Source organism: Rhinoderma darwinii, chromosome 12 (assembly GCF_050947455.1).
Source record: "Rhinoderma darwinii isolate aRhiDar2 chromosome 12, aRhiDar2.hap1, whole genome shotgun sequence".
Lineage (NCBI taxonomy): Eukaryota > Metazoa > Chordata > Amphibia > Anura > Rhinodermatidae > Rhinoderma > Rhinoderma darwinii.
This window is the reverse complement of record NC_134698.1, coordinates 64,134,839-64,161,434: the sequence shown is the minus strand read 5'-3', so window position 1 is coordinate 64,161,434 and position 26,596 is coordinate 64,134,839. Positions and strand designations below refer to the sequence as shown.

At 40.4% G+C, this 26,596-nt stretch overlaps 1 protein-coding gene across 4 annotated transcripts in view; it reads left to right on the top strand.

The window, feature by feature from the left end:
- Positions 1–26,596, top strand: part of SLC35F4 (solute carrier family 35 member F4) — a 131,295-nt gene that overhangs the window by 79,051 nt on the left and 25,648 nt on the right. For 2 of the 4 annotated variants that reach the window (XM_075843402.1, XM_075843405.1), the window contains exon 2: positions 11,974–12,165. The exons of the other annotated variants lie outside the window; for them this stretch is intronic. In XM_075843402.1, the coding sequence (XP_075699517.1) occupies positions 11,974–12,165 (192 nt within the window). The remainder of the gene's footprint in view (positions 1–11,973; positions 12,166–26,596) is intronic. 4 annotated transcript variants of the gene reach the window in all.

Genomic DNA, 26,596 nt, shown 5'->3' with positions numbered 1-26,596 from the left:
AAAATCCTGCAGACTGTCAAAGCCTGGGATGAGGAGTCCTCATTAGAATGTCCGTTTAACCCTTTCCCGTCCACAATGCAGAGTTGGTTAGTTTGTGGATCTGCGCTATGTGCTCTGTGATGCGCTGATCCTGCTGCAGTCTTCATTCTCACAATATTCAAGTCTTGTCTGCGGTGACAACAAATCTGACGTCAGGTCTAATGCTCAAAAGAGAGAAGGGTGGGGGGGGGGGAAATAGCGACTGTTAAACTGTAGCAATAATAATCTATGTTGTCCAGATAACCTTGTCCGCGCATAAAAGGATGTGCAGGCTGAATGCAGTATATGTGTCGCATGGTATTTTATGACAACACTGCTGGATACTTTACATTCTGTCCTATTTTATTGTCACAGATTAATGGAATTAGAGGGCACAGAAGAAAGGGTTATAGTACGTGAGTTCAGGGCATGGAGTATACAGTGTGAATATACTATGGCAGATATTGGGCATTGGTTATTTCCGTATTGTTGCAAATGGCAATCTGTAGGCTAAGCTCTAGCTAATTTATATGGATGGGTGAGAGTGGACAGATACAAGTAGATGCTGGTATATATAGCACAGGCGAACCCATGTATCATTGGATTTTGGATTATTTCCTGTTAGTTCTATTGGATGAGAGTATCCAGCATCTTCATACAATTAAAACAAACTTGCAAATATAAGTCCTTGAATTTCCTCTTCTATCAAGTTGGTAAAAATGTTATTTGCATCTGGATTCTAGAGTCCTGAATGGAGAATCTGCCTTATGCAATGATACAGAACCAGGAAAATATCATTATATAATGGTCCGGGCAAACAGAAAACTCACACTGACCCTACACAGCTGCACACAGAGTCCCTACAGTTCTATATTATGGTCCCATATAGGCACTCTGTGTGCCACCATATGTGCCTCCAGAAGGCGTTGTATTCTCTTTTAGAAGTAATACTTCTAGGGGAGGATATCTCCATAATATGACATGCGATGAAACCTGCCATAATGTATTCTTCTTTATAGATTCTGTAAGAATAAATCCTTAAAAAAAAACCTCTGTGTGTCTCTGTATATAATTAGAAGCACAAAGAGGTACAGTATGTGCAGTCTAGGGGTTGTTCACACGTAACGGAATTGCTGCAGAAAATTTCTGCTGCAATTCTGCAGAAAATAGCAGAAATTCTGCTGCGGTTTTTACTGCAGAAAATGGTGCGGATTTTGCGGTGTTTTTCTCAGTGCTGGGGGATAGTGACATCGCCTCTGAAAAACGCAGCAATTCAGTCCACTTTCCGAAGCAGGAATTGACATACTGTGGTACAAAAAATACGCACCGCAGGCGAATTTCTGGTCGGAAATTTTACGCAGCGTGTGAATGAGATTTGTTAAGTCTCACACACATTGCAGCTACTGTATTCTGCTGCGTATTTTCCATCCGTAATTCCGGATGGAAAATATGCAGCAATTTCGCCACGTGTGGACAAGCCCTATAGGCGTGTATTATGGATCCATACATGATCCATAATGAGGCTATGTGAATAAGTCCTAACCAGATTGATTTTCCATTAAAGGCTTGTCTCCTAAAACAACCCCTTTCAGATTGAAGCCGGCCCAGTGATCATCAGATCACTGTGGGTGTGGCATCAGAACCCCCCTCCCCAGGGCATATGGAAAGGGGTTATCTTGATGAGACTCCCTTTTAAGAAGTCAAGGAAATCTAGGTGACAACTTCTAGTGGAGCTTTAATAGTGACCCTGTTAGTACTGTAGTGACCTGAATAATAAATGAATAAATTCACTATTGAGAACAAGGATGATTAGGACAAAATGGATCGGCATGTAGGAGTTCAACATGCCCATTCCTTTGTTCCCACGGGAGATAAGCCACTGCCAGAGGTATCTGGCAGCAACATATTCCCCTCTCATCTTGAAAAATATGGAGGCTCATCTGAGTTTATGGTAGAGTTGTGGCACCATTGCTGCCAGCCATCATTGCATATGGCCAGCTTTAGAATAGACCATTCATTTGTGATAGGTGGGAGTCTGACCCGCAGTACCCCTACAATTCAGCAGAAGAAAGTGGGCAGTCCTTTCACTGTAGGACCCCACACAGTGCCTTGGCGTCAGTGTCTCTATCTTTTGAGTACTGTGTGTATGACGTGGTAAGAGCGGAGAAAGGAAAGTGACAACTGCTGTGAGCAAATTCATGGCCGAGAGAAATGGTTGTCACCTCTCCAGCCCACTGTTTTTAAATGTAAACTTTTCTTCTACAAGAAAAGAGAAAAAATGTTTATATGTCATTGAGATTTCAACATTATCTGATCTCTGATGATCATTTCATAAGAAGTGCTCAATACTGCCCCCCTACACACAGCAGGTCGTACAAGAAAATGGATGGACATCATTGTGAATAATGTAAAGGTTCTTAGTATAAATTAGTAGACTGCATTTGGGATCATATAGTGTCATATTTTGATATTATGGTGCAGTTTTCAGGTGTTTTGAAGAGGTGTAAAAACGATTAGATTGCTGTAATTACAGGAATCCATAGCCCACTCCTGCCTCGGGGGTGTCATGAGTAGCGTTCATGCCTTGCTGTGCCACTAACAGCGGTGACTGGCTCATTTCAATTTCAAAGCCTTACTTAATAAAAGTGAGGCCAGATTCTTAAAATAACTGGTACTATTAGCTTGGTTGCATTTAAATATATGGAATATAACAAGTTGTATTTTGGGATAGGATCTCTGTGGTGTGTATCCGTCGCTTTAAAATCTATCCAATGTGTTACATTTACCTATTACTGTATTTTTCCTTGATATACCATTAAGGGCACCTGGGCATTGGTGCCCAAGGGAGTTCAAAGGCCCTCTGCGCTCTAAGAAGGCACTTGTATTATAAATGGTGCATGGTAGGAGTGAGTCCTTATTACAGATTTTGCATTGGGGCTCATGAGCTTTAATTTACATTTCTGTGTCCAGTTTATATGAATTTTTGGTGGGTTTTTGCTACACTGCAGCCAACCAAACTACTGTTTGTGAAAATGATGGAAACTTGCAGGTATTATTTCTGAGTATTGCTACTTTGTTCTTACCTTCATATAAGAAAAGTTTGTCTAGTTTTAAAAGTTATTTCTATATATAATCGATCAGTACATGGGCCCTAGAGAGTAACAGGTTTACTATGGATGGCATAATATATTGTCAATAGGTGACGACAAGTAGTAACGTGAACTTTTGCCTTTGCTGTCGCGGGGTCATGGTTTGGGAATTGCTGATATCATCTCTTTTAAAATTCTACTCCTAAACCTTCTTACTTTCCATAATTAAAGCATATGACACATTGCATTACAGTGGATAGAATTGGCCACAGTAATGTACAGTGCTGTAATGAGCAAATAAACCCTTGAAATGAACGTCCACTTTTTAACTTTTAGGTCTAACATTCTGTGTTGATTAATTTCTTAGTATATCTTTCTAATAGTCTGATACAGAGCCCCAAATCCCCTGCTTAGATATAGTTAAATAATAAAATTCTGCTTGTCTGAGGTCACCACTAGAGGGAGCTTAGGAGCTTACTGCATACTATTTATACATTTAACTAAATAATTAAAGTTATGCAGTACTTTCGTACTTTCTTGCACCTCGTCTATGAAATGAATTTTGGACCGGTTTAGATAAAAAATAAATAAATAAATATAAATAAATATATATATATATATATATATATATATATATATATATATATATATATATATATATATAATATACATATTCAAGAATGGACATTTACTTCAAACTAGGATTAAATCCTAAGGCCTTAGCTGAGTTAGGACACCACAGAAACGGTTGAATCGTTTGAACTACCTTCTAAGATACCTTCTAACTTAATGACAAGTGGATGTTAAGACTATACCATCGGTCAGCAATCTTTGGCACGCCAGCTGTTGTAAAACTATAACTTCCAGCATGCTCTGACAGCCAAAGGCTTGATTATTGCATCTAAATGCTGTCAGGGCATGCTGGGAATTGTAGTATTACAACAGCTGAAGTGCCGAAGGTTGCTAACCCCTGGACTAGACTGACTTCTGTATTTCACCTTTACACCAACCTTGAGAAACAGCCTCCACATTAATGAATTAAGACCTTGTTAAAATATCTTTACCTCATCTAAACCCAAAAAACTAAGAATTGTAAACCCAACTTAACTACTATGTTAATACTTTACTCCTATATATTTTGCCAAGAAGTCATTTGGCCTGCTCATCAACCTTGCCTAGCCTAACCTGTTTTAGAAGCCAAATCTGTTACTGTCTTCTTGCCTATCATACAAAATAATGGATCATGAGTTCATCTGATTTGCCATGTCTGGCGCAACCTGCGGCACCTGCTGTCAACTGCCAAGTCCTGTGTCATCTGCCACATCAATAGGGATTCGCCACGTCTGGAGCAACCTGCGGCACCTGCTGTCATCCACCCCGTCTGGCGTTACCTGCTGCACCCATCTCCATCCGTGCCAGAGCTGCGGCCATTGTCTGGACTATCCAGGTACCCTTGTGCGGGACTTTGTATTCCTGGGGTTCCTGTTGTTTGGCCAGCTGCCTCCCTGCTACGGCGGTGCGGCCTAGTGGGTCCACATACCCACATACCGTGACACATTATCAGTAGACTTCTTATACTGAAGAAACTATATAAAGTTTTATCACGTTCTGGGACTGGATAAGGATGTAATAGAGGAGAGTCCCCTGCTCATGTAGCCAGAGCGGAGAGTCGCAACAAAGAGGAACTGTTACTCTAGAGGAATCGACTGATCTGTGCATTTGGACAGTCCATTGATTTCAATGGATGGTGTATAATGCTTAATTTCCAATGCAGCATCACCTGTGGATTCTTCCAGTGATAAAATCTCATCGAACGTGCACAGCGGAGGTACCAGCAGCTAGGTAACTCGTAATAGGCTTATCATTCGGGGACCTGTTCTCTGGCAATGGGTTGTCCAAAGTGGACAATCCCTATAACCATGTTCTACCTAGCAGACCGCAACTGTGTTCTCATTAGGATTTTAATGTCGTATATGCTACCAGTATCAAAGCTTTTAGAAAATTCTAGATAGTATTTTCCGTATTACGCAATGACCACATAGTAATATAATTTTTCTTTGTTTAATTGTGGTAATAGTATTATACATCTTATCTACTCACGGTACTGCAGCCTTATAAAATCATTCCAAGTCTCTGCACAGATTAGACAGTCCACGTCCGATTGTCTTTCCCATCAAGATGCAGACTTCAGATTTACTGTTTCAAGATCTGCGAATGACATTCCCGAAGGCTTTCTAGCTTCATGAGTATCAAAGAACGTAGATGGATTACTGCACCGTATGCATCCTCTAGACGCCTCAATTTTTTGTTGGTGCCATGGGGGACTTCGTAAGAGCTCTAGAGTATTTAGCATTATGTAGCTGGTAAAACTGATAAAATTGGATAGTAACTCATATTGAATTAAGCAAAGCATACAATGTAACTGAGTGATTAAGCATCGTAAAAAAAAATATGCCAATTTGCATCGTAAAAAAAATATGACAATTTGCAATGCTGCATTTACAATGATGGAGCCTAGTATCTTGCATTTTTCATAAGCTGAAATGTTTCCAGCACTTCGCAACTGTCACGCGTTTTGTGTGATTTTCATAACTGTGTAAGAACACAAAAGACTAACATTTGATGGCATTTAAAGTCCATTTAGTCTCAAGGTTTAACATTCGCCTTCAAGGTCAAACTTGCTGACGAGAGAAAATAAATTCATTTATCTGTCTGCCGGAGCGATGGCTGAGTGAACCCATTATATTAGATTTGATGAGAATATAACTGAACGTATTAAACAAGCTTAATACATAAAAATATGACCGTATTCAGATGTCTTAGATGCAAATGTTTTTGACATTCAAATTTTTTGTGTGTGAGTTAGATAAGGATGTATCGCTCCTTTGTTCAGCTCCTTCTGACGTTGGTTTGGGACATCACAGTTGCTTCAGTTCTTCTCTTTACATTAAGGAATGGTTCAGCTTACAAGTGGTTCTGTCCCACAAGTGGACCGGTCCCTGCCTCCTGCAAGATCAGCACAATCCGCTTCTGCTGCCGTGAACATTCCAATTATCTTATTAGCTAAAGGAGGTTTTATACTGTCTGTTTCATACTACCCCTGCCCTTTGCAGTCAGTGGGAAGAAGGGGCGCAGTTGCATTCGGAACTGATGCTACAGGATATAGTCCTCAGTCAAAGATCTGAGGCAGAGTGGCTTGTTGGTACCACCCCTGGCACCCTACACCCGGTATACGTTCTCCACCAGCTCCGCCCCTGCTTAAGGGGGCCCAAGCAGGGGGTTTAGACTGTTATTGTGTCGACTGATAACTACACAATAATATCCTAACTGTAGACATACCTACGTTACACATAAATTCCTCACTTTTTTAATGTGTGTGTGTGTGTGTGTGTGTGTGTGTATGTATATATATATATATATATATATATATATACATACATACATATATATCTTTGCATACAATGGCATATTACAGTTAGGGTGTGGACCCGGATTCAGATCTAGCACCAGGGTCCAGGAGCTTCAAGTTACGCCTCTGCTTGCAACATTGTTCCCACTAATATAATCGCATAAGTTGGTATCTCACTACCCCCTTCCCTTTCAGTGGTCTGCTGCCATGATCTTTCTGATAATTTAATATAAGGTATTACAGGATGTTCAAGGTCACTTTCCTGAGTTACGGGCTGTATTAAAAGCCGGAGCTCCATTCGCAATTCTGCAGGCTTCAGAGCTGAAAGCTGCTTATTTTATTTTGTTAAATGTGATAGAGATTGGTGTGTGTGGTGATAGAGACGGAGTACTTATTTCTATGTGTTACATTACATGACTAGACATAATGGGTGACATGTTGCAAGGTAATGTGTGAATTATTGTGAATAACTCCATCACTTTTCTGTTAGGTCTTGGTGACAAAAGAATATATTATAAGCTGGGAAACAGCTCAGCCGCCTGATTTGCCAGTCAGGGTGACTAACCGTATTAGTCAGTCATTCCAAAGGGAGTAGGTGTTTGTTTGTGTTTAGTTTAACCTATTTCATTACAAAGGACCAAATAAAATATAAAGCTTTGAAATATATTTGCATTCGGCTTCAGGCATATAAATCTTGCTGTTAGTCATCACCGCAGAAGGAAAAGAATTTCAACATATCTACTGTCCGTTAATCCCCATTCCCCATTCCTTGCTTACCCTTCTTGATTTTCTATACGTTTTTGTGTAGTGCAGAGTCTAGCCCTCAGAAACCAGTGGTTAACTGCTGATCCAATGTTGTAGTGGCCACTGCCCAGACCATGACCCAGCATTGTTAAAGAGCTACTCATTGCACTACTACTTTCCCTGCTCCGTGGGATTACTATAGGTGGCGCCAATTCTGTCAGTGATAATATTAGTTATTGGTCTGCAATGCTTGTATGTAATCCAACCATTGTGGAGGCTGTAGTAGGTACACAACCTTGGAGCATAGGTCAGGTATTTTATTACGGGAAGAAAGTTGTATAGGTATATTCCTAGGAAGCTATACCAAAAAAGAAACCTTGGTGCGGTGCTGTTCCCTACTCGTGAAAATGCTTTGAGTGGTACCCAGTAATGAATATCCAAAAGTAACGTTGAGGTTGTGCAAATAAAGGATTGTAATTGTGATTATGAAAGCAACGCGTTTTGGAGCCGTACTGGCTCCTTCATCAGGCACTATCACAGAGACATTTTATTAGGCACACAGACATTGTTGTTCTAAGTTATGATAGGGGAACTGCACTTGGGTATATCTGGCAGGACTGCCATTAGGGTAGTACAGTAGGTACCAGAGCTGTAGCTAGGCTTTCCTTCACCCAGAGCAAAGATTCAGGACTTCAGGACTTAAATAAATGAGTCTCCTCTCCCATAAAAATGTAAAGTAAGACCCCAAACTAGATCCCACAATAAATTTAGACCCCAGACCAGAACCCAAAATGAATTCAGACCCCTACATTATTTCAGATCACAGACCAGACCCCATAATTAATTCCAGACAGCAGACCTCTAAATTAATGCAAACCCCAGACATGACTCCTATATTAATTCAGACCTCTAAATCAGACAAAAAAAACTCAGATCCCCGATCAGACCTCTAAATTAATTTCAGACCCCAGACCAGATTCCGTAAATATATACAGACCCCTATAATAATATCAGACCCTAGAATAGACCCCTATATTAATATCAGACTTTTATATCAATATCAGATCCTAGATCAGACCCTCTAATTATATTCAGACCCAGACCTCCACTATTAATTTCAGTTCCCAGGCTCCCTAACTTAATTCAGACCCCAGTTCAGGCAAAACAAATATTCAAACCCATGACTATGTACTTACTCTTCTTGTTCAGCTCCAGGCACTGCTACTCTAGGTTCTGGCATTGGAAGCGAGAGGTGAACGTATACAGGATTAATTCAACAAATAATTACTTTTAATTATGTAAAAGGGGGCCCATGCTGTGTCCCCTATGCATTCTGTGACCCGGTAGCCCTCCCTAGTTCATCTTCGTACTGCGCTTATTCTGCTACCATATTTGCACAAGAAGAGGGCTGGAGATAATGGCAGCAGACTATCTCGATTCTGCTGGGAATCCTTGCCCAGCAGTTACATTGACCCACCTACTCAAGGCAAAGTTTAATATTATATCAGTATGTGAGACTAGACATGGACCGCACATCTTGTAATACATTGATCTATAGCTGCTAGGCAAAAATGTATAAACATGGACGAGTTTTTTTTGTTAACATTTTTATCAAATTGTATTAGCCCACTTGCCACTTCAAGGCGACCTCTCAAAAAGTGGGTCCCTACTCTACTGGATGCAGTACCGCATGGTGGTCACTGCCACTGCAACGCCACTTCTGCAGAGGGAGCAGCCCAGAGGCCCAAAAACACCCATGCTGCCAGGCCACGCCAAGCCAAAGTTTAATATTATATTGTCAGCCTAAGCTCATGACTATAACTATATATATATATATATATATATATATATATATACATATACATATATATATATATATATATATATATATATATATACAGTATATATGTATATTTTTGTATCTATACAAAGAGATCTAAGTTTTTCTCTAAAAACAGTAGTATAGATATGAGAGTTGCAGAGGTAGAAAGCACAACCAAGCCCCAACATATGCGAGGCCCCCTAGCACATACCAACCCTGTCGCCGTGTATAGGAGGGACAGTTGTGGGGGTACATAAAGCTAACGACGCAAACAGGTGATCACATATAGAAATGAATACTTCAGTTTCACAATATATACAGATCTTTAGTGTAACGTATACTTTCTAGTGCGATGTATACTACCTATAGGGTGCAGATGTAGTCAAAAGCAGTGAGGTGGCTTCAAGCTTTAAAGGGCTTTTCCTTAGGATTGTATATCAACGTGTTATCAGAGGGGGTCTAAAACGGGGACCTCCGCCAATCTGCAGAAACAAGGGGTCATGCCCCAGCCCCTTCAATATTCATTGAGGCACAGTTTCTTGCTCGTATATGTGACTGTGCTTGCACTGCAGCTCAGCTACATTTGTATGAACAAACTAAGTTAGTCCATAAAGAAATGAACTGTCATTTTATGTGCAAAAAGCAAAACAAAGCATAAAGTTATTTTATGTTAAGCACTAAAATGCTAATTGTATAATTCCACTATTTTCAGTCATCTTTCCATATTGTTGTTTTTCTAATTGCTTTTATTGTTTTTATGAATTTCTTTATAATTTATGTCACGCAATTAAGTTAGGCTTTTCGGGTACATTATATTCCGACAGTCACAGAGGAAGATTGTAATAAAGGAAGGTAACATCTGGTTACAAACACCTAATAATTTGTGATGTGAAATATAGACACATGAGACAGAGATCTATTAGTTGAGTAGAAACTTGTATTTTTGCTGATATGCACTAAATCTGGTTTTAGCTGTAATATTTTATCTTAAAATTAAAAAGAATTCAAATTATAGTAACATAGTAAAGTTAGAAAAAAGAAGTAAACCCATCAAGTATGACCTATTATTCTTCAGTGTAGATCCAGAGAAAGGGAAAAAAAAAAAACTATGAAGTAACTGCCAATTGCCTTATATTAAGGGAAGAAATTCCTTCCCAACTCTAAATATGACAATCAGATAAGATCAACATTCCATCAACATTTTGTTATACTAGATATTTCAAGAAAGGCATTATGACCCCCTTTATACCTTTTCATAAATCCTGTTACAGAAAGTTCCATAGTTTCTCTGCTCTTATAGTAAAGCAACTCCTTCTATGATGATGCAGAAACCCTTTTTTCTCTACATGCAGTTAATGCCCCCTTGTCATGGTTACAGATCTAAGTATAAAAAGATTATTAGGCAGATCCCTGTACTGTCCCTTGATACATTGTCATTAGATAACTCCTAAGTCATCCATTTTCCAAACGCAATAAATCCAGGTTTGAAAATCTTTCTTGGTACTGAATTCACCCATTCACTTAATTACTTTGGTCATCCTCCTCTGCACCACCTCCAGTTCAGCCGTGTCCTTTTGATATACAGATGTCCAAAACTGTACACAATATTCCATGTGGGGTCTGACTAGTGTTTGTATAGAGGCAAAACTACGTTCTCATCATGTGCATCTATGCTGCCTTTAATGCATTTCAATTATTTATCTGCCTTAGCAGCAGCTGCCTGGCACTGATTGCTAAAATCAACTTTACTGTACACCAATATCCTCTTTCAGTGTTGCTTTACCCACTGTTTCATTCCAAGTGCATCACCTTGCTTATATCTACATTAAAAATAATTTACCATTTCTCCGCACAAGCCTTTACCTTACCCAATTCTATATGTAGTACAATTCTATCTGTATTGATTATTCCAAGGTCAATAATAAAGATTTTCAAAAAAGAGGGTCTAATAATGACCCTTGAGGTACCCTACTAGTCACAGTGACCCAAATTGAGCATGTTCCATTAACAAATTAGTATAATTTATTAACTGATTTAAATATATATAGTTAAATATTTACATCAAATTCAACCTTACTAAGACCTAGCTTTTTGATCTAGAGGAGGGTAAAACAAAACTCATTGGCCAGCTGTAGGTAGTTTTGTCTCATAAGAGTAAAAAAAAATTCTCCCTGACCTGACTTATGACAGCTAGATCATTTTCTGGGATCAATAAAATGTTATACATCGCTTTAATACTTATAACTCTCAATATGCCATGTAGATGAGTCGAAAACATAATGAGATGGATGCACTATGGTGGCCAACATAACTTCTTTTTTTCTCAGGCTCTAATGCAGTCTTTAATAACAAGGGATATGTATAATCCTTATCCAGTCATTATATGATGTTTGAAGAAAGAAGAATATGAAGAGCCAAAAAGTAACTTGTATCTGATGTAAAGACGTAGAGTTACATTTTTTTACTCTCATCATGGTCTCCATCAATGGATTCTTCTGAAACAACTGGAAGTATGAACCATACAGTTCCTTTTTTGATACAGATAGCATCCGGATATCTATCCAATATGCCACCAAGCCTATGAAGAAAAATATCTCCATCATCATGAGTAAACATTTTCAATCTCTGGACTCACACTTAATTTCCAGAAGTCTATGCTGCTGTCCAGTAGTCACCTCGGGAAAAAAAAAGGACAATTTGAAAAAAATCTACTCATTAAATTAGATTTCTCAGTAGAGTGAATGAAACAAGATGTCGTAGAAATGCATTATCCTTCTTGGTGGGGTTGATGTTTTCAAGACAATGTATATGGGAGGCTTAAGAGTTGTCACGTTAAAAAAAGGATGTTCATAATCTGTTGGACAAAATTCATTCCAACTCTTTCTTCTCAGATACTTCGCACTCATCCGTTTCGCGGTGTCTTTCCGGAATCACATACTCGAATTCATGTAGTAACACAAGAAAGAAGATCTGTCATATGTCTTCAACTGAAGAATCTTCCTCTCCCATGTTTGAGATGGAAAGTAGAAGTCCCCTTCAAAGGTTTGAATGCAGCAGATCCAACTTGGTCCAGAGTGGTTCAGGTATGACTCGTCCTAACAATACTGGCATTATGACATTGTGATTCCTATGTTATTACAGAAGGTATTGATGTTCTCATTGCCTTCTAATTGACCTCCTTACCAGTATTGTTCACCATTTTAATGCAGTCCGAAGTTAAGTCTAACATCTCTTGCAAGTCAACAGCCATTCAAATACAATAAAAACTATATTTGTGGGTCTGTCGAAAGCACCTCTTGCACTTGTCTTAAGGAAGGAACCAGTCATTTAAAATATTTAAGGATGGACTCTGATCATTATAAACCTAATTACCCACAGTGATAGGAATAAGTGACATGTCTGCCCTATAGTACAGATTATTACTTTTTTGTATCATTCGCTTGTTCATTTCTTGACACTTTCCATACAAAAAAAGTTCAATTGAGCCACTTTCCTAGGCAGATGTTTTATTTTTGAGGGACTCCTTTTTTTCCCCACTTCTCACGGACATCAGCAGGGTAAAGGCTAAGCCTGCTCAGGGACTTCATAAAATTACGTCTACAAAATTATTGCGCTACAGAGAAAGAAACAGCTCTATAAGCAGGTTTCTCTAGGGTACTTTCCAATTCAGTTTTATGTTCTGCTGAGATAAAAACACTGGAAAGGAATCTAGGAATTCGGAATATATTTAATTATCAGAGATGAGTGTTGAGCGTAGTGATGGCTTTAAATAGAACTTCCAAGACTTCCAAGTGGGTTAGATATCCCATTTATAAGTCTCACTTCTACTTAAAAAAATAACATTTTGAAAGAACATGATAGGATCCCAGAAACAAGTAGTCTAGCATGGCCCAGAAGGAATGAGGACACTGAACTCTAGCGAAAAAGTAAGGCAGCCACCAATGACCAAGATGTCTCTGCTAATCAATGCACGCTTGAGTGTCTCTGTAAATGACATCAAACTACGAATTCTCAAAGAGATTGTTTTCTGAATGTGAAACCTTCCACTATTATCTATCTGATACATTTGAATGAGCATGTCTTCTTTTATGTAGCTTACTGAGAATAATGCAAACAGACTCAAGCCTTGGGATTATCATTAATAGGGATGAAGTGGCCCATCAGAGTACCGGCCATTGGGCTTAGGCTCTAACATAATAATGTGCCCCTAAAATCCATCAGTAGACAACCCATTGGCCAATCATTTGTCACTAGGGTCTATTTCTTATGGGTTGATTCACAAATAACTTATTAGACCTTATTGATGACATGTCCAGGGTGTGCAATGACAACAATGCAACTAAAAGTGGATGAGCGCATGCTCTTTCTCTCTCTCTCTCTCTATCTATCTATCTATCTATCTATCTATCTATCTATCTATCTATCTATCTATCTATCTATCTATCTATCTATCTATCTATCTATCTATCTATCTATCTATATAATTTCCTCTGGTGGGCCAAAGGGACTTCGGTCCGATATTAATCAGTGGAATCCTAACTCATAAGAGACACAATTGGCAAATTTAAATTGTTCTATGTAACATCTGTTATAACAAAAATCTTCCCCTATTTATATTGACTCAATAAGTATAAGATGATCCATAAAGCTTCCTCTCTCAATGACCTTTTAGCTGTGTGATTTGGCAAGTAAAAAAGGAAGAAACACATTGGTGTTGTATTTGTTTGTCTTAGTAGCAGACCTTTTTGTTGTTGATTTATTTAATCCAGTAAGCAGTTTTTCTAGCTCAGGCTTCGCGGTTGCTTGAGTTTGGTGGGTTAGTTGTAAAATAACAATCTCTGCGTTGAATGTAGAAAAGAGCCCAAAGTGTCTTGTGTCCGTGAGTTAAAGTGAATGTATAATTGTAAAATGATATATCATTTAAATCAGATTTATATTATTTTTTATTTTGTTTACACTGCTGACACTTCTTGTTTTCTGCACCTCACTTGCCAGCTTTGCTGTGTAGATTGAGAGAGGGTCAGTAGAGTCATCTCATTATCATAACAGCTCGATTGTACTACTGTAAGCCTAGATAAGGCAGGTTAGCAATACTATACACTACACACACATAGATAAAGATCTGTATGCAGTGAAACTAACTCAGCTCACCAAGGACTGACAGTTGGAGAATCTTTGGCACGTGGTCCAGCATCCACAACACACCATTACCTCTGTGGGCAAGTGTCAATAATCCACAAATAGAATAGTCCAGCACTCCGTGTTGCAATGACATAAACTTGCTATATTCCGTTTAACTCCAATACAAAGAGATCACAAAGGTTTAAAACAACTGATTAAGTGTTTCAAGCACTGAACAGGCTCCTATTCATGTCATGTGATACAGCATCTGTATACAGCTTCTCTGCCTCCCTGGGTTGTTTTTTTTTTGGGGGGGGGGGGCTGTACTTGATCTCTTCCTGGAAACTGAATTAGTCTATGGACACTTTTCTGTCCATTTACTCCCATTCACTACAACTGCCATAAAGCGCACACACCCTGCTGCACTGATCATACAGACAATACTGTACGGAAGTGTGTGACTCCAATCTGGCTGTCTCCAGGAAAGTTTTAAAAATAAAAAATGTATTTAGATTAATAAAGTTAATGTTAAGATTTGGTCTTTCGTTTTTTTTCTTTCTGAGTGGTATTTCTCTTTTCCTTGTACTGTAGTGTCACCCCATTGCTATTTTGTCAATATAGCATAACCATAGGTATAACCTAAAGGTTCTGAATGCAAAATATGTAACATGGCGTAACAACTATTAAATATAATTTTTAGTACTGGTTTATTCTTGTGTGGCAGAGGGGCCATTGGGCCCCCTCAGTTTCAAGGATTCAAGTGTGACTGCAACTTCTACATGCGGCATTGAACATGAAATACTCTTATTGTGACTTGCATGAGGATAAAGTAATGTTATCTTTTGAGCATTTGAATTTATTTGGTAAATAGTTTTAGGCATTATATTTACTTTGCTGCAATGCACACTGAAATATATATAGCATTCTTGTAGTCTCCCGGTATTATATTTTTACTTCAATGTAACATAATGATAAATTGACAAAGTTTTAAATAGAGCAAAAAACATACAAAAGTATAGTAATGACTGAGGTAGTGAATGGCTTCTATACATTCACTGTGATAGGTGACTGAAGAGTATTGACCCCTTTGTGACCATACTTCACTGAAAGCAAGTCTTTCTATTTTATCATCAATCCACGTCGGGTAGAACAGGATTTTGTTTGATATTAAACTGGATCAATTATCATTTTATTTTATAACAATTATTTGGTGCCAAGTGGGAATGCATAGGGAAAATATAAATTCTAAACTTAATGTAGATGGATAATTTTATTAAATTTATATACAGCATGTAGCGTCCACGGCCGTTGACCGCCGGGATTTATCACCCCCCCCCCCCGACGGCCGCAGCCATGGATCTGTGAGCGCTGGCCCGCATCTCCTCCCGAGGAGACGCCAGCGCTCACTTCCGCTCCGTTCTGTTGTGTCTTGTAGAGTGCGTAAGCTTGCTCGTGCTCGGCCATAAAGGGACAGTGCCCGCACATGAAAATAATTATCAATGATCACCCTGGACTATAAAAAGGGCTCTGCCCTTTCAGTTATGGCCTGAGCATTGTTGTGTTTATCCGTGTTAGTCTTGCAAATGGTCCCTTAGTGTTATCCAGTTCCCAGTGTTCCTGTACCTGCTACCTGTATCCCGTGCTACCGTTGTTCCTGTGCCTTAGAAAGTTGGAGTCGTGTTGTGCCATCGGTCACGCCTGCTGTGGTACACCACACCTTGCGTCTGCTGCCAAGGTCCCATCTGAGCCTAGCCGTTACTACCGTCTGAACTGCTACTGGTACCCTTGTGCTTGGACTATATATACATTGACTTGATACACTGTTTGGCCAGCTGCTATCCCGCTACGGAGGTATGGCCAAGTGGGTCCACATACCCACAGATCGTGACAGTACACTCAGGCAATGGACCATGCTGGTCAACCCAAGACCATGATGACATCACAAGCCATGCAGGCAGACCTGCGAGACCTCCAGTCACGACAAGACCAACTCCTCCTGGCAGTGAACTCCGTTGCACACCGACTGGATGTGCAAGCTGCAGCCATCACGGCACGTGTTCCTGTTGCTCCGGCTGTTCTTCCTGCAACACCTCCTGTCAATACCGGTGCCGACTCCCGATTTACACTGCCACTACCTCCTCGCTATGACGGAGAAGCGAGTACCTGCAGGGGATTTCTGAACCAGTGCCAGATCCACTTCAGTCTACATGCCAGAGCATTTCCTTCTGATGGCGCAAGGATCGCTTTCATCATCTCTGTCCTTACTGGCAAGGCCCTAGAATGGGCGAATCCTATCTGGGAGTGTCAGGGACCAGAGACCTGTGACTTCCAGTGTTTCCTACAGACTTTTCGCATGGTATTTGAGGAACCTGGACAAGTCTCGTCAGCAGCTGCATCTTTGCTGAGCCTTCGCCAAGGAGACATCTTGGTGGGCGAGTGCGCCATTCAGTTTCACACCCTGGAGGCGGAGCTGTCATGGAACAAGAAGGCCTTGGTGGCTACATTCTGGCAGGGACTGTCTTTCGAGATTAAAGATGAACTTGCCGCTCGTGATCTGCCACCTACCCTGGATGATCTTATTCTTCTTGCCACCTGATTGACATGATAATCCGACAGTGATCCCAAGAGGTTCGTCAGGAGAGAAGATTTGCCAGGCTGGCTCTTACTTTCCAGCAATCCCTGTTGCCCTCACCAGTTGTTCCACCAGAGGAGCCTATGCAGGACCGGTTCAAATTGTCAGACCAGGAGAAACAACGCAGATGCACTTCGGGACTTTGTCTGTATTGCAGCCTCGGAGGCCATGTTGTGTATTTGTGTCCTCAGAAGCCAAAAAGACTCCAATGCCTAGGATTGGTTGGAGAGACAACCCTAGATTGAATGGCGCTGAATAAAAAATTCTCTTCAAAATTGTCGATCCCCTTGACCTTAGTGTCCGGTGAGAAGACGCACCGGATCTCTGCTAATCTGGACTCTGGGTCCGCAGCAAACTTCATCCAGAAAGACCTAGTGGATCTTCTCCAGTTACCCACAGTTCCTCTGGAGACATCGTTGGCTGTTGCTTCGGTGAATGGACTGCCTCTGCCCAACCCGATTGAATCTGAAATGAAGCCGCTGAAGCTGCAATTTGGAGCCCTTCATACTAAACTTATTTTGTTTCTTGTTTTCCCTAAAGCCATCAATCCTGTCCTACTGGGCCTGCCTTGGCTCCGACTACATGCCCCAGTCCTGGACTGGAATTCCGGAGAGGTTCTCCAATATTGCTCTAAATGTCGCTGTCGCTGTCTGTTGCAGATCCATCCTGTCCAGCCTCCTCTGCTTCAATCATTGGCAAGATTGACCCCTCATTTCTCTCAGTTTGCGGATGTCTTCAGCAAGTAGGAGGCTGAGATGCTTCCCCCACACAGTGCTTATGACTGTTCCATTGAACTGGTTCTAAATGCGTCGTCCCCCCATGGACGGATATACCCTCTCTCCTTGCCAGAGACTCAGTCTATGTCGGTTTATATCAAGGAGAATATTGAGAGGGGTTTCGTACAAAAATCCTCCTCCCCGGCCGGGGCCGGGTTCTTCTTTGTCAAGAAAAAAGACGGATCTCTTCTAACTTGCATTGACTACCGTGGTCTCAATCAAATCACGGTCAAGAACAAATATGCATTGACGCTAATTTCTGAACTATTTGACCGCATACAAGGAGCTAAGATTTTTTTCTAAACTAGACTTGCGTGGGGCTTACAATTTGAACCGGATCTGCCAGGGTGATGAATGGAAAACGGCATTCAACACTTGAGACAGGCACTATGAATATCGGCCTGTGTAACGCTCCCGCAGTCATTCAAGATTTCGTCAATGATATCTTTCGAGACCTCCTCTTTGTCTGTGTTGTGGTCTATCTCGATGATATTTTGATTTTTTTCTCCAGATCCGACGACTCATCGGAGGAATGTCCGTCAAGTTCTGCTGCGATTAAGGGAGAATCGTTTGTATGACAAGCTGGAGAAGTGCATTTTTGAGAAGAATTCTCTACCCTTCCTGAGCTACTTAATCTCAGACCAAGGCCTCAAGATGGATCATGAGAAGGTAAAGCCCGTCCTGGAATGGCCACGTCATCAAGGCTTGAGGTCCATCAGCAGTTAATACCAAACTTCTCTTCACTGACGGCTCCCATCTCTACCCTCACCAAAAAGGTATGAACGCCAAGGTGTGGACTCCAGAGGCAGAATCTGCATTCAATAGCCTTGAGTGTCTTCACATCAGCCTCAAACCTCTATCATCCTGATGTACACTACCGTTCAAAAGTTTGGGGTCACCCAGACAATTTTGTGTTTTCCATGAAAACTCACACTTATATTTATTAAATGAGTTGCAAAATGACTTGAAAATATAGTCAAGACATTGACAAGGTTAGAAATAATGATTTTTATTTGAAATAATAATTTTCTCCTTCAAACTTTGCTTTCGTCAAAGAATGCTCCATTTGCAGCAATTACAGCACTGCAGACCTTTGGCATTCTAGCTGTTAATTTGCTGAGGTAATCGGGAGAAATTTCACCCCATGCTTCCAGAAGCCCCTCCCACAAGTTGGATTGGCTTGATGGGCACTTCTTGCGTACCATACGGTCAAGCTGCTCCCACAACAGCTCTATGGGGTTGAGATCTGGTGACTGCGCTGGCCACTCCATTACAGATAGAATACCAGCTGCCTGCTTCTTCCCTAAATAGTTCTTGCATAATTTGGAGGTGTGCTTTGGGTCATTGTCCTGTTGTTGGATGAAATTGGCTCCAATGAAGCACTGTCCACAGGGTATAGCATGGCGTTGCAAAATGAAGTGATAGCCTTCCTTATTCAAAATCCCTTTTACATTGTACAAAACTCCCACTTTACCAGCACCAAAGCAACCCCAGACCATCACATTACCTCCACCATGCTTGACAGATGGCGTCAGGCACTCTTACAGCATCTTTTCAATTGTTCTGCGTCTCACAAATGTTCTTCTGTGTGATCCAAACTTCGATTCGTCTGTCCATAACACTTTTTTCCACTCTTCCTCTATCCAATGTCTGTGTGCTTTTGCCCATATTAATCTTTTCCTTTTATTAGCCAGTCTCAGATATGGCTTTTTCTTTGCCACTCTGTCCTGAAGGCCAGCATCCCAGAGTCGCCTCTTCACTGTAGACGTTGACACTGGCGTTTTGCGGGTACTATTTAATGAAGCTGCCAGTTGAGGACCTGTGAGGCGTCTATTTCTCAAACTAGAGACTCTAATGTACTTGTCTTGTTGCTCAGTTGTGCAGCGGGGCCTCCCACTTCTCTTTCTACTCTGGTTAGAGTTTGTTTGTGCTGACCCCTGAAGGGAGTAGTACACACCGTTGTAGGAAATCTTCAGTTTCTTGGCAATTTTTCGCATGGAATAGCCTTCATTTCTAAGAACAATAATAGACTGTCGAGTTTCACATGAAAGCTCTCTTTTTCTAGCCATTTTGCGAGTTTAATCGAACGCACAAATGTAATGCTCCAGATTCTCAACTAGCTCAAAGGAAGGTCAGTTTCATAGCTCCTATAAACAGCAAAACTGTTTAGAGCGGTGCTAACATAATTGCACAAGGGTTTTCAAGTGTTTTCTAATCATCCATTAGCCTTCTAACACAGTTAGCAAACACAATGCACCATTAGAACACTGGAGTGATGGTTGCTGGAAATGGGCCTCTATACACCTATGTAGATATTGCATTAAAAACCAGACGTTTGCAGCTAGAATAGTCATTTAGCACATTAACAATGTATAGAGTGTATTTCTGATTAATTGAATGTTATCTTCATTGAAAAAAACTGTGCTTTTCTTTCAAAAATAAGGAAATTTCTAAGTGACCCTAAACTTTTGAATGGTAGTGTATCTCGACAGTTTTTGTTGGAGGTGGACGCCTCCTCTGTTGGTGCAGGTGCACTTCTGTTCCAGAGAGGTTTAGGGAAGGCAGTGGTATGTGGCTATTATTCTAGACTTTTTTCTCCCGCAGAGCGCAATTACTCTATTGGGGATTGGGAGTTACTGGCCATCAAATTGGCTCTGGAGGAGTGGATACATCTACTTGAGGGCACAACTCACCCCATCCTGATATATACCGACCACAAGAACCTCACCTATCTCCAATCGGCCCAACGACTGAACCCCCGTCAAGCCAGGTGGTCGCTGTTCTTCACCCGGTTCCAATTTGTGCTCCACTACCATCCGGCTAACATAAATGTGAGGGCCGATGCCCTGTGTAGGTCGTTTGAAACAGAGGACACCGTGGAGTCTCCGCAAAGTATCATTGACCCATCCTGTATTATTCCTGTTAATCCTCTGCAAGTTAGAGACATCCCCTGTGTCGCTACATAGGTCAGTGAGGTATCAACACAGGTCTGTGTATACTAACTCTCGTCCACGAGCCTGTGTCAGGAGAGACAAAGACACAGATGAAAAGCAGGACTTCCGGCAGGGCAGAGGTAGGGAGTATAGGAAGGGAAGTGTTCAGATTTAATACAGAATGTATATTAGGAACTTTATTTAATATTTACACAGAATAGTAGGTCAAAAATTGTGTGTCCCTGGAAAACCCCTTTAACTGTTTCCACAAACATGACCTTTATACATTTTATAGAGGCTCCACTTATTCCTCTTCATATAGAGTATAAATTATAGCCATTCTTGGGAATTCATGATTAGCAATCAGTCCCCCATTGGTGTCCTCAAAGCTCTAATCAAAAAGATCAGGAAAGGAAAATTATGTAGGCGTATTAGTTATATGTTAACCTGTATAAGTCGGATTGTTTTGTTCAATGGTACATCAATGAAACACTCCCGAATCAAAGTTTATTGTGGGTAAGGGGGCAAATGCGGGGGAACCAGGGGAGGTAGGTTGTATGGGTAACTTCATTGACTTGTATATATGGGTAAATTAAAGCAAAAACAAAAGAATAGTCAAAAACAGTTGATCAATAAGTGCAAAAAGTATAACGTTGGTACTTTTCCTTGCTTTCTGATGTTATTATCCACTTGAAGTATTCTTGTAAATATAGATAAGGTCAGGATTCCTCATCATAAACTTTATTCCTTAGACTAGATTTAATTATTTATAAGGGAGTAAACTTTCTGTTGATCATGCATGTTTTATGTTAAGCTAGAAGCATTGTGTTTATCGAAGGGTTTATCCCCCAATGAGAAACAGATCACAAAGTGTCCGGCTACTGGGTCATCCAGACATCTGCTGTAATCTGTGGGGGAACACAGCAGCAAGTGTTCACTTTCCCTACAGCGCCACCACAGAGAAAATTAAGCATTACATAATTCTCATTTAAATCAATGGGGCTGTTCATTTAATATATGTGTTGTGCCAGGGTCTTTAGAGCGAGATATACTCTTTGTGACTGCTCTCTACTCTTTCTGGGTTCTGAACGTGAGACTGCCTATTTACTCAGAATAACCTAATATGGCTTTCTTAGAAAACCACTTTAACAAAGCTGCCCAGCCATTACCCCGTCATTGGCAATCTTACAAAAAAAATAAAAAATTGCATTGAGCCACATAGTAGAAGCCCTAAAATACACTCGTCAACATTGAAATTGCAACACCAAGAAGGAAAAGTTTTGGAATAGTGGAAATCACAGGATCGATAGAAATGTTAATGATATGAAAATGATAAAAAAATGAAAACAAAATATTCCAAACATCTTAATTTATTTAGTATCAAGTATGAACGGCACTTACAGAAATACATGCACTTACACGCCTTGACATGCGATCAATGCGGTCATTAATGGTTGCCTGAGAAATGTTATGCCCCGCTGAATGCACTTGGGTGTGCAAATCATCAAGATTGGCTGCTGGCATCTCCCTTTGCAATTGCCAACCAATGACGTCTCAGATGTGCTTGATGGGAGACAAATCCGGAGATGCTGCTGGCATGGTAGCACGTTTAGGCCACGCAGGCTGCTCACAGTAGCACAAGCAACATGCGGCCTGGCGTTGTCCTGTTGAAAAATAGCTTCTAGGACACTTTGGAGAAATGGCCATACCACTAGTTCCATGACCAAATCAATGTTATGCCGAGCTGTTAGTGTACCTGAAATGAAGACTAGAGGGATCCGGCTACCACACATTATGCCACACCAGACCATAATCCTGGAAGTAGGACCCGTGTGACTTTCCCTTGTGATGGCCTGTTCATTGTGTTACCCACGTCATCTCCAGACCAATTTCCAGCTATCTCTGTGTCTGAGACAAAAGCAGGACTCATTGCTGAAGAGGAAAGATCTCCATTACAGCCTCCATTGCCATCTTGCTGTGCACCATGATAGCTTTTGAGAGTGGTGGCGTGTGGTCAATTGAACACCCATAGCTGGACGTCTGGCTCGTAGCCCAGTGTCGTGAAAACGCCTTCTGATGGTTTGTGTCGATTCTGGTTGCCGCCCTAGGCTTGGGATGTAATGTCCATTTTCACTTGCAGCACAGAATGGATCACTACGCGCCATTCTTCCAATCAGACGATCCATCCGTGCAGGGATTCGGCTTTGCACACCTCTTGCTGTTATTCCCGTTCATTGTTGTTGTCCCAACTTCTGGGAGATGCAAAGTTGACCAATGCTGACATCTCGGCCAAGGCACGTAGAGATCTGCCAGAGTGATAAACCAAGGTCTCTCAGTTCAAGGATTCTGTCCCTTTTGGTTTGTGACAAGTGGCGATAACTGGCACGTTGACGAACAGGAGGCATCGCACAATCATCCCACACCACTTGATCCGATTTTTAAGGTTTATGTGGCCAAAAACGTTGCTTTCAATCTGGCTTTCATGCCGCTCCCACATGCCACCGATTGATCATTTGCAGATCTTAGTGACACCTGATACTTCCTTGATTTGCATAACCTTATGGCTTGTCCTTCTTGGTGTTGTAATTTCAATGCTGAGGAGTGTATATATTAAGGTTGGTTTAAATTGTTGCTTATTATTTATTCTTAAATGGGAAAAAGATCTGAATACAATTTTTACCAAAAGGAACTCAATAAAAATTCTAACTTACTCATCGATTCTCGATATCATGCAGAATTCAGGAGTGAAATGTTACATTGTTTGCTATTTGTTACAGATGCCCAGAACACATTTGCAGGATATTTCTCGCATCTTCCAATGTTTACTGGAGATGAGGACAATCTGATTGTACCTACTTACATACTCTGTAAAATTGCAAACTGGTAAAAAGTTTCTGGACCTCTGTACTCCACCTTCTGGGTCTGATTCAGGAATGTTACAATAGCCCCAGAAATTGCTCTGTTATCCTTAATACCAGTCTCCCTATCAAAGGTGATGAAAGGTCCCCTTGGACACATCTTGGGGGCAGCAAGTACTGTAATACCTAGGCATTAGAAGTCTACCAAGGAACCTCCTAAATTAAGACTTGTAGAAACTCTAAATCGTATTTGCATAATGGAACCTGGTAGCAACTGATACTTTTGAGAAGATCTGACTGTTTTGGAGGCTCTGGTACCAATGGGAGTCCGTTAGGGTATCGCCAGATATGTTTTCATGGGTATCAAGGGATACTTGACCTGTTCCCAGAATTGGAAACTATTTCTCTTCAACTGATAAGAGGTTCTTGCTGGGGAAAACAATCCATTTTTTCCCTCCTTTCCTCCCGTCTTCTCATTTCCTTTTCCTCCCATATGCACTTTGTCTTCTGCTTGAAGGTTATTCCATTAAAATGTCTGTCATTTAGACAGCTGTCAGTCTATAGTTCGTGTTCTCCTATGTAATGCAGAATCCTTTGCTTATATCACTATGGGACAGTATGACTACGTCCATGTTAATGAGCACAGTGCTGCTAACATTTGTACAATTTTATTGTTATTTTTTACAAACTTAATGAAAGCTGATTTACTGCAAATCGTTGTTTTTAATTGTCTTAATACTTAAGAAATATTAAAATAACATTTATCTATTATATTCATCTATATAGCGCCAATATATTCCACACATCTGAGGCTCACAATCTAAATTCCAAATTAACCTATCAGTATATATATTTTTTTTAGATCGCAATTGTTCAAAAGATCTATAAATGTTAAGACTCAAACTATTTTCATTATGGAAAAATTGCTTTGGACATCGTATTTTCAAAAAACCGTATATCGTGGATAGGCAGCCTTAGAATCTAAACAGCAAAACTTGAGACGAGAGGTAGAATACTTAATGGCATCAACTCTGCATGGTAATACCGTTAAGTCTTGAAGTTGAATAAAAGTGCAAGTTGTCTGAAAAAAGTCATAGGAGTAATTTTATGGCAATGGAGGAGCCCTGTGCTGGAACGCCATGTGGTGCCCTTACTTTATAACTGATAAGTTCATGAGAGTGTGGCCTCTTATTGCCTACAGGCCCCCTGGGGCAACTGCCCAGGTTGCACATATGGTATGCCCACCCCTGAGTGGGTGCAGACTTTAGATATTTAATAAATGGACTCTAATTCTAAAGTCTGACTATTTTATATTTAGTTTTATTTTTATATGTCACATTGGGCTATATAAACAAAATATGGCATTTAGATAATGGAGCTGTAACTATTTTTATTGCTTTTTTTAAAGTGGTTGTATTGTTTAGATGAGCCCTTTTCATTTTGTGGGTCCTTGGAGTCAAGCTGAGCCCTGGAGGTTTACTTGCTGGGACCCCTAGTGTTTCGCTGCTGTCGGTAGAGAAATCACATGGAAAAGGATAATGTTCCCTGCTGTGTCCTACAAGTAATACAGATCATTGCAGGACGTCCTTTAAAATCAGTGGGTGTCCATTGATTCCAATAGATACCGGCCTCGGGAGCTGAGAGGTAATGAATAAAGGTGAATTCCAGTCCCGCGTCCCCCCCCCCCCCCGCTATTAACTACAGAAAGAAGTTGTGATGACCCACTCTAACAAAATGTTGTGCTGTATGTATTTCTAGATATTATTTTTTATTAATAATACTCCATGATGACTATATCATGTCTGAATAGCATTTAATGACAAGTGTCGCTCTGGGCACAGGAAATTGTAACGAAAGGATGATTCATGGTAAAATACACGATATTGGTTCTCCCTGAGATGTTACAATGCACAGGAGATGAACTCTGCATGAGAATTAGTCCATTTTTCCAAGACTACAGCTGTGGTTCAGGGAAAAATAATTTGACATAATAAATGAATAATAGATGGCGCTTTCATATGACAAATTGACATCTTTAGCATGTGACTTGAGTGCTGATTTGTTACATGACCTTGTAGGTATTGCGTCTTTGAGCTGTTTCCCCGAGTAGTATTGAAGAGAAATGGTATATACAACTATTAATAAAAATATCAAATATGGAAAACCAATGGAACAGTTGTAAAGTGCTAACCAGTACCGATCACCTCACAGCTGCAAAGAAGACACGTAGACTGAAGCTGTCCATAGACATTAGATTAACAGCGGTGGAACCTGTAATTGGCAGAATCTACAAACAATGTATAGGAGGCTGTCATACTCCTTTAGGCATCATTGGTTTTTGTCGGCTTTGTTGGCTGTTGGTCTGATTCTTTTGTATTCCTCCAGAAATAATCAGCACTAGAAGAGTATGTGACAGATCTCACATACTAAAGAATGTCCACCATAAAACCGACTGCCATGATTTTACCATTAACTGTATAGAGAAATAAAAAAATGTACGGCGCACATGGTGCATCATCCCAAGGTATTTAAATGTATAACATCAGGTAAGAGAACGGTGCTCACCTGATAGCGTTGTGCTGGGAGCACAACGTCCTTGCTGGTAAAATGGATTAAGGAGGTCCGCAGCCTGGGATTCTTCCGGTGACTCGTAGGGTTCCGTTAGCCATAGGTTGTGAGAGTTCAAGAGAAAAATGAATCCCACTAGACTCATTGACCGTCATTGTGTTTTTTCCAAGCCTGATGAAGAGATCCGGTCCGGTCTTGAAACGCGTAGCTCTCCTTTTTATCATTTTAAAAAAACACAACAATAAACTGACAACGTAATTATACTGTAGTTGCCTAGAAGTTATTGGAATAATACCAGTGACCTTTGACCGACGTAACCCACCGGATTTTTTCACTGGGGAGGAACAGCGCAGTCTAGTGGGATTAATTTTTCTCTTGAACTCTCATGATTTTACCATTAACAGCCAAACCATCTCTCTAACCGTGCAAGATCCAGACAGTTAACTCATCTAGAGCATATTCTTTATTTTGCTCTGTTATTTTGGGTTAATTTGGAAATAAAATAATATATTAAAATAAATAACCTAACTGAAAGTCAGAAAGTTAACTATATCCAAGAAGTAGATAGGATATAATTGAACTTTATCTTGCAATATCCTAGCCCCATTCACTTTTACGTGGGTTAA